Source organism: Amphibalanus amphitrite, unplaced genomic scaffold (genome assembly GCF_019059575.1).
Source record: "Amphibalanus amphitrite isolate SeventyFive unplaced genomic scaffold, NRLGWU_Aamphi_draft 000339F_arrow, whole genome shotgun sequence".
In the NCBI taxonomy this organism is placed as follows: domain Eukaryota; kingdom Metazoa; phylum Arthropoda; class Thecostraca; order Balanomorpha; family Balanidae; genus Amphibalanus; species Amphibalanus amphitrite.
In genome coordinates this window covers 329,718-338,233 of record NW_024881834.1, presented here as the reverse complement: position 1 = coordinate 338,233, position 8,516 = coordinate 329,718, and the positions used below count along the sequence as shown (strand labels likewise).

General features: G+C 47.1%; 1 protein-coding gene across 1 annotated transcript; it reads left to right on the top strand.

The window, feature by feature from the left end:
* The first annotated feature begins 581 nt into the window (after nucleotides 1-581).
* On the top strand, nucleotides 582-6,462 carry LOC122388929 (adenosine deaminase 2-like). The gene is made up of 10 exons (XM_043380441.1): nucleotides 582-646; nucleotides 1,088-1,509; nucleotides 1,873-1,973; nucleotides 2,099-2,255; nucleotides 2,571-2,740; nucleotides 3,018-3,170; nucleotides 3,513-3,687; nucleotides 4,018-4,175; nucleotides 4,439-4,641; nucleotides 5,274-6,462. Exons 2-10 carry the CDS (start codon nucleotides 1,125-1,127, stop codon nucleotides 5,380-5,382), a joined length of 1,611 nt encoding a protein of 536 aa, XP_043236376.1. The 5' UTR covers nucleotides 582-646; nucleotides 1,088-1,124; the 3' UTR covers nucleotides 5,383-6,462.
* Nucleotides 6,463-8,516: the final 2,054 nt, after the last annotated feature.

Genomic DNA, 8,516 nt, shown 5'->3' with positions numbered 1-8,516 from the left:
CCGGATGACGAAGATTCTACGTCGTCCGGACAATAGCGTTCGATAACCGTGACTCTGTCCCCGCCGACCGCAAACGGGATTGGCCGGACGGCGTAGGATCTGCGCCTTCCGGGAGAGGACGAACGCGGGGCTAGCCATTTGTCGGCATTTTTTAACGACAATATATATGCTTGTAATGGAACTGTAACGCTTTTATCAAATTTGTTTCTATTTCATCAAAATTCTCAAATTTTCTTTTGTTTTTAAACGTAACTAAAACGTTGTTTTCAATTAGCAACTACAACCTACCATTTTATGCCTTAGCTGCGCAATAAATGAAATACCTGGCTACTGTTCGAAAAGAAATAAATGCTTGCGAGACTTACCGTTACCGTCAATGAAATATGAAAAAGAAAAAGAATACAAAAGACAGTATATACACCGATTCCTCGAATCGTTTTCCATTTTTTAACTATTTTCACTATTTCTTTCTTCGCTAAGCGTTTTTTGAAACTTTTTTGACAATAGTTACCCAGCGTCAACGTCATTGGCCTTGAACTATGAGCAGACGCGTGTTCTGTGATTGAACAGTATACACATTTGTTTTGTTTGATATCAATGTTGAACATCAATCATCAACAAAGCTGAAGCGTAGATGGTTTTTCCTGTAAATATTTGACGATAGTTTTTTTAATTAAAATAATTAGCATTCATGTCACGACTTTCAAGCCATATTTAAGTCATGGAGCTCATTTATCACTATCACATTTGCATTTGAGCCCAAAAATTCAATGTTTTCCTGATAGATAACTTTCAGACATTGACATTGTTTCAGTTTGCACTTTCCATAAATACATTTATATTAATATAGAAGGTTTCACAAATATATAGCGCAACATTCTGACATCTCCATTTATATTTCCATCTCATTCTCCATGGCTCCTGCATTCACTGTAACCTCTAAGGTTCGAAGACACTTAGGTTAGATTTTAATTTTGTTGTATACTGTAATGTGCTCACAAATTTTATTTCATTTCCTCATGTGCCCATGTATTAGCAAAAAAGTAATAATCTAGTGTACTGTAGTGTAACAATTTCTCCACTGCAGGTCACCTGAGGCCTCTACTTACCACCGAACTGTGACAATGCGTTGGTGGCTCTCTCTTGGCTGCCTGTGGAGCTGCTTCCTGCTTCTACTGGCTTTGATCAGCTATCACTTCTACCAATCATGTGGCAGCCCTCAGACCACCCAACTCTGGTCCACACTAGCCAACAGCCACACCCAGGCTCGGGACAACCTCTCCGACTACTGGTCATCTCGCAGCAAACTCTTGACTGCCGACCAGCTCCTGGAGACAGGTGGCACAGTGGTGCTCCATGGTGCTGAACAGCAGGTCAATGACCTTCTGACTGTGTTCAAAAGGGAGGAGTACAAGGAGACTCCATTTGAGGCCGGCAGACACTTTATGAATGCACGAGAGGATATAGAAAAGTCAAATGTCTTTGAGCTCATCCGCATGATGCCTAAAGGTGAGCAATAGGGCAGGCTGTGTTTGAATCTGACTCGTTCGATTACTGAGGTCGAAAGTCGTGTCAATAAGGATTTCTTGCTAGAGCTTGAACTAAAATGTCGCCTAACTATAAATTTTCTGTAGATATAACATTCACTTCTTGAACCCATTTTGATGTTTTTCATGCACACTGTATACCTTTACTGCGATGGTTTTCCGAATTTTAGCTGTTACAGTGTCCTGCTTATGTTTTTCGCGTACGTTTTACGAATTAACGCCATTAATGTGATCTGTTTATGCTTTCCGCGTACCTGCGTTTTCCGAATTTGAGCTAGCAATGTGATTATACAGTATACACATTAACCATTTCTTCCGTTTCCAGGCAGCATGTTGCACATTCACGACATCTCGATGTTGTCTGTAGAGAAGCTGGTATCCAACGTCACCTATATGGACCACCTTTACCTCTGCAACTCCACTCAGGTCAGTAATAAGGGCAAACAACACCTACACGCGGTCCTGTCAAATCCGTCAAATCAGATGACAGGCTGCCAGAACAGAGATGCAAGATCTGACAGCTTGTATCTGACCCCAGCCCCTCTTTACAGTCGTCAGGTGAGCCGGACGTACGGTTGCAGTTTTTCGCCGCCCCGGACATGTCCTGTGATTGGCTGCTGCTGAGTGACGTCAGAGCATCCCTCGGAGCCGGCCCGGTGGACAAGTGGCTGATTAGACAGCTGTCCATGATTGTGGAGCGGCCCGATGGTACGGCGATGGGGAGAGTCGTGTTCATGAGGGGTGGGGTTCAGATATGTCATTCGGGCTTATTAGGTGTGATAAGATGTGTGTTGAGTTATACTTACGTGAGAGAATGCATTTTCTACACATCTTACCTACGTCAGGCTTTCTCAGTGGCCGTTGATGAGATCGATAAGCTATGGCACCACCACTAGCATGTTCTGCTCTTATAGCCGTGTGCCATCTACATCGCTTATTTCCTAGTCTGTCCACTCCCGCCATCGTTGTCCCGCTTACATCCATTATCTCTAACTCCCACTGTCCCCACCGCTACCCGTTCAGACGTATACGAGGACCTGCACAGCTCGTGGGCGGCCTTTGACGGCGTCATCAGCCGGGTGCGGGGTATGATACACTACGAGCCGGCCTGGAGACGGGTGATCAGTCTGGCACTGCAGGAAATGGCCGACGATAACATCCAGTACGCGGAAATACGTTCGTCGCTGCCTCAAGTGGGTATCGAATACCGATATACAGGTGTGGGATAACCGTAACTTGTATATTTGAGTATAGATTGACGAAAATGATGAATCACACATGCTGAATCATATGAATCACGCTGGGTAGTTTGCGTTCGCCGATATTGGTGTCTGTTCAGTTCGTAAAGTATCGCTGAAACATCGATGTATTTCCGATGAGACTAGAGTATCATAGCTGGAGAGACTTGTCCTCTACCCTCTCCGTTACTTATTTTTCAACCCTCTGAACCCTACCTCTGCCCTGTTTTAGTTGAGTGACCTGTCGGGTAACCTGTACCCGGCCTCCCACACCATCGACATTTACCGGGCGGCGCTTCTGGAGGCGGCCAGCAGCGACCAGGGTAACCGGTTCTGGGGAGGACGGGTCATCCTGGCCATGAGCAGACACGTCTCACCCGAACAGGTCGGTACAGTGATTGGTAAGCTCTGGGCTGGGACACTGGACAGGGATACATCGAACATGTGAAGCATACAGCTTTGCGGACATTGTCAAGTTGCCACATGTTGAGGCTTATGATTGGTTTTGTCGAGTTCTTGCTCAGATTCTGTCTAGGTTTATCCACATTTTCTGTCATTTTGCTCAGTCTGTTTCATTTTCCTCATCGTTCACTCTAAACCGAGCAATAGCCAAAATTAGAACCCGAAGCTGTCTGCGATTTTGTAGCACGAAACTTACGCTCTCCTTTCACCGCTACACGTTCTGGCGGTTCCCCACCTAAGCTCTGTTTCCTCCCTTGTCCGCCAGGTGTCTGCGGACGTGGACCGTGTGCTGCAGCTGCACGCCGACCAGCCCGACCTGGTGGCAGGGTTTGACCTGGTGGCAGAGGAGGATTGCGGCGCTCCGCTGAAGGAGTTTGTACCACAGCTGCTGCGACTGGCAGAGAACGGAGTGCAGACTTTCTACCACGCCGGAGAGACGTGTGAGCACGGGCTGGGGATCGGAAAGGGATGGTATTTGGAGAAGGAGTTATTGAGACTTTTGCGGCGAGGGACGGGCTTACAGAGAATGAAGCTAGAAAAAAGAGGCTTCCGTCAGGCTGGCACAGCTTTTGAACACCTACCCTCTATCCTAGGTGTTACGGGAATTATCCTAGACGAACAATCGCCAACATTTTGCTGTGTTTCTGTAACTCAAATATTCACGACTCAACGCTCTGACCCTGCCTCTATCCCCACCCAGACTGGCTGGAGATGAGGGCTCCGCTTCCGCCACCTCCTTCCATCTGACTATGCCCCCCCCCCCCCCGCAGACTGGCTGGGCACTGACGTAGATGAGAACCTGTACGACGCCATCCTGCTGAACGCCTCCCGTATCGGCCACGGGTACGGCATCGTCAAGCACCCGCTGCTGATGAGGGAGGCGGCGCGGAGAGGCGTGGCCATGGAGGTGTGCCCCATCTCCAACCAGGTACGGACCGGGGGTCATTAAGAAGAATGGACTAAAGTCGGTAAAGGTTGCTTTTGCCACCGTCAAGTATTTTCTGTAGATCTGTATGCAATATATGATGTGATAGTCGAATAATCTCACCCTTCTTTGCATACCATCTCTTACCTTTGCCCACCATTCATTCAGTTTTGCTCACTAACTGGTCCTTATTTCTCCTCGCCTCTCAGCTCCCCTTCCCTCATTCGGGTGCCGGGTTTGAGAGTAACCTCCTCTCCCTCTCTCAGGTTCTGGGCCTGGTCAGCGACCTCCGTAACCACCCGGCGGCTGTACTCCTCGCCTCTGGCCTCCCTGTGGTGGTATCGGCCGACGATCCGGGCGCCTGGGGTGCCGCCGGGCTCTCCTACGACTTCTACCTGACACTGATGGCGCTGGCCGGCCGGCGCGCCGACCTGAGCACGCTCAAAGAGCTGGCCATAAACTCCATCAGGTGAGGGCAGCGCCAGAAAAGGAGTAGGTACTAGTGATGTCAATTACGGAAAATCTGAATATCGATACCAAACCAAATACCAACCAAAACCATGGGGAAATACCGAAACCAAACCAACTTGGAAAAATGAGGGAAATACCAACTTTTTACCGATTTCTTAGCCTTTTATACATTATTGAGGGTTCATGATACCAACAAAATACCAAACACATTACGATTGAAATACCAAATACCAAGTTGGTATCGGTTTGGTATCGGTATACCAAAAAGTTGGTATCCGATTGACATCTCTAGTAGGTACCGCCGACCTGAGCACGCTCAAAGAGCTGGCCGTCAACTCCATCAGGTGAGAATAGCGCTGAAGAAGGGTTAGAAAGGGGGAGAGAGATGATGAGTGAGACCGGGCTGGTGGTGGGCGGGACAGATTATCAGGGAAGATAATTGGGACGTGTCTGGCTCTAGCTTCATTCCCTCCGCCTCCTGTTTCCACCGGTATCGTTGTTAATTTTTAGAACCGTCCTGAGCTGTTTCCACGTTGTCTCAGCCGTTCCGTGTAAAAAGTTCGTTTCGATGTTTCGCAGTAAGCGTTTAGTCTTCGGTGCGTCCCAGTAAGGGTCATGTTCCCTCTACAGGTATTCGTCACTGCCAGACGCTGAGAAACAGCAGTTGGGGATGGAGTGGAACAAACGCTGGGACGAGTTCATTGACCAGGTGGTCGACAAGTATCAGTTGAGGACGTAAGGATGGCTGGCGCTGCACGAGGCACTAGCTGGTAAATGACATAGACTATCAGTTGTTTGACACAGTAACAACTGGCTGTACTTGACACATCGGTCTGCAACTGACAATTAACAGTCCTAGCTGATATTTGACACAGTACCAGGCTATCTGGTATCTGATTAAACACAGAAGACACACTTGCCAAATGACAGGGCAGGCAATCAAATACCGGGGGGAAGGGACACACAGGGCGGGTTTATAGTCGCGAATGGTTGTGTGATGTTATAAGGTGATAATGACGGTAATATGCGATAGCGGTTAGAGTTGGAGAACCTGACGAGTGACCGAAAGGTGCAGAACTTTCAGGTTACCTCCACTGTTCGTTCCAGTGAATAGGTAGAACGAACTATTGGACCGTTTGTTTGATTTTTTTCGCTACTTATTAAATCTCCCTACTTATTTCTTCGTGATGTGCTTACATGCTAGCATTCAATGTTTAAATGACGAAAGTGGTTGTTTTATTTTGTACCGATTGTTGGGTTATATTGAGTAATGACAATGCCGTTGCTGTCTTAGCAATCAGTAGCAATTATATTAGAACAGTGATGACGTGAATTAAATGCCAGGTGCTGCCTTATCACTGTGACTTGATTGTGTTCCGTTGTTGTGACTTGGTCAGTAACAAGGGCTAGTGACACTGAACAATGTTTCAAATGTTCCTCGATTTACTTGTCGATCTTTTGGATTGTTTGACTTGATATAGTTGAATTTTCTAAGTCATGTTTCGTAAAAAAAAACTGTGATGCTTGCGTGTGATATTATAAAAATGTGTTATGTTCATTAGTAATTAAGGACAAAATGAAAGTTCTTCCATGGTAGCATGACAACGTGAAGTGAATGAGTTTGACATGGTGAGTATTGATATTACAAGAGGCCAGTTACTATATGATGACATGCGTTTTGTTACTAATGCATTATTTTATTTACGCTCGTCTATGCTTAAGATGATGCATGCAACGTTAGTAAAAATAAATGTTTTTTATTTCTATATTTTTGCGCATAGATCGTTAAGCTACAGACTGCTTATTGCCATGTTTTTTTTTCAGTCAGTATTTCGTTATACTTAAACATAATACGTTATTAGTAACGACTTAGGCATTTTCCTAATTGATGAATAAATATGCAAGCGATTTATTTGCAATTTTTTTTTTATACTCTTTCACGGAGTAAGGCGTTATTTCCGAAGGCCAGTCACTCGTCTCTCACTCGTCATTTCGGGGGAGTGTGTGCTCTCTCTCTCTCTCTCTCTCTCTCTCTCTCTCTCTCTCTCTCTCTCTCTCTCTCTCTCTCTCACTCTCTCTCTCTCTCTCTCTCTCTCTCTCTCTCTCTCTCTCTCTCTCTCTCTCTCTCTCTCCCGTCTCTCTCTCTCCTCCCTCTCTCCATTCTTCACACGTGCTACAGTTTCCTCTCAGCGTGCTGCTACAGTTGTCCGACAAATAGTGGCGTCATTTCCTGCCTCGCTCGGACCGTGACCTTGACCTGTTCCCCCCTGTTGACCCGCCCCGGGTCAGGCATTCTCACACAAAGCCCGGACAGTGTCGCAAAGGCAATTACGCCCTGTCCCGTGTCGTAACTTACGCTTTGATGGGTCCCTCGCTGTGGCGGAACGCCAGGGATCGGGGTTTGTTGTCAAAAGAACAAGGGCACATTCGGACCGAGCTGTGAAAACGTCAGCACCGCGCTGCTTTTGTGACGTTTTTTAGAAAAAGGTGTCATACCGGTGCTGATGACATTTTTTGTTTCGTTTCTTTTCTTGCTGTCACTTCTTGCTGCAGACTCCGTCAATCCATCTTTGTTCCTTGATCGTTCATCTTCAAAGTGTCGTCCCGCTGGCTCATGTTGCGTTATACGCTGCCATTGCGAAGTACTGCTCAGAAGTGACATGTCTATCGGTGTCTACTGGAACCGTCTCAGTCAAGTCTTTCACGCCCACCAAATGTGTAACGGCAGAAATGCACACTCGTACTGCACTTCTTGACGTAAATTCCAGTGCACATTTATAAATGTACACACACGCACTTAAGATACGTATGCGAAATAAGAAATCCATATTGAGCTCTGGGAACATCGCCGTATGTTGCGCGATCTCTAATCACCAAACCAGCCACCGTGAAGCGTATCGTATAGTAACGTCAGTCCGGCCGGACTGTCTGACGGGGCTGGGCCGCTCACAATACAACGGAGCGCACTCTACCGTACCCCGTCCTGTGCCAGGCGCGACCGCAGCATTCCCGTCCTGAAGGATTGCATGGCAATAACTCGTAAGACTCGAGCCGTCTACATCTTTCCACACCCTTCCACAAAAGAGCCGCAGTCTGGCGAAGGTAGACTGTCCGATTGTCGGTTATATTCTTCCCGGCGACGTTTCCGTCACGGTCCCTCCTGTAATTATATCGCGCTTCTTTTGCGGTCTCTTGCGATAATCATCTGTAGTTTTCGCCTCACGGCATCCCCTGTGCATATTCCTCGGATTGCAGGATTTATTTGTTCGGTGTTTTACGGATAAATTATTGCGCCTCTCATTGTTACGGGTCAGGGAGCAGTCTAACTTCAGTTACCTTCATTTACGTATGTCGGGAACGAGGAGAGAGGCAGCGAGACCTGATTCGCCCTAATGGAGTGTTTGATTATGGACGGCGACGTGGTGCATACTCCCAGCCTCTCGACTGTTCTATACGAGCTAATGCACAGGTCAAGTGTGCGATTCATCCAGAGTGCGTGCAGACACGCAGTCGGGTCTTCTCGTTTCGACATAGCGACCCACCGTTTCCCTAAAGCTAGCGTAATTCTCGAAAACAATATCTCTCCCTCTCTTGCAATTTTACGACAGGGGCAAGTTCCATGATACAGAGACATAAGTACGATTACATCTAGCATGCTGAGTAGCCACTCTGCTTCTGGCGAAGGTATGTCCACATGTAGTCTCAACATTAGCATAGTAATATTTGTCTGACCACTGCACTGCGGGTTAGTTGTTACAGCGCTGCACTGCACCTTTCTAGCCTCTGGGAAATGAACCTAAACTCCTATGAGCGTTTATGGCATCCTCAGCCCGTCTGAGCACGTTTGTGTGCGTGTGTGACGCTGTGGCTTGG

Bases quoted from the DNA above. Each gene is read 5' to 3' on its own strand.
- LOC122388929 (XM_043380441.1), top strand. From the start codon at position 1,125: ATGCGTTGGTGGCTCTCTCTTGGCTGCCTGTGGAGCTGCTTCCTGCTT. The intron at 1,510-1,872 runs GTGAGCAATAGG...TTCCGTTTCCAG, and splicing joins CATCCGCATGATGCCTAAAG to GCAGCATGTTGCACATTCAC. The intron at 4,176-4,438 runs GTACGGACCGGG...TCCCTCTCTCAG, and splicing joins TGTGCCCCATCTCCAACCAG to GTTCTGGGCCTGGTCAGCGA.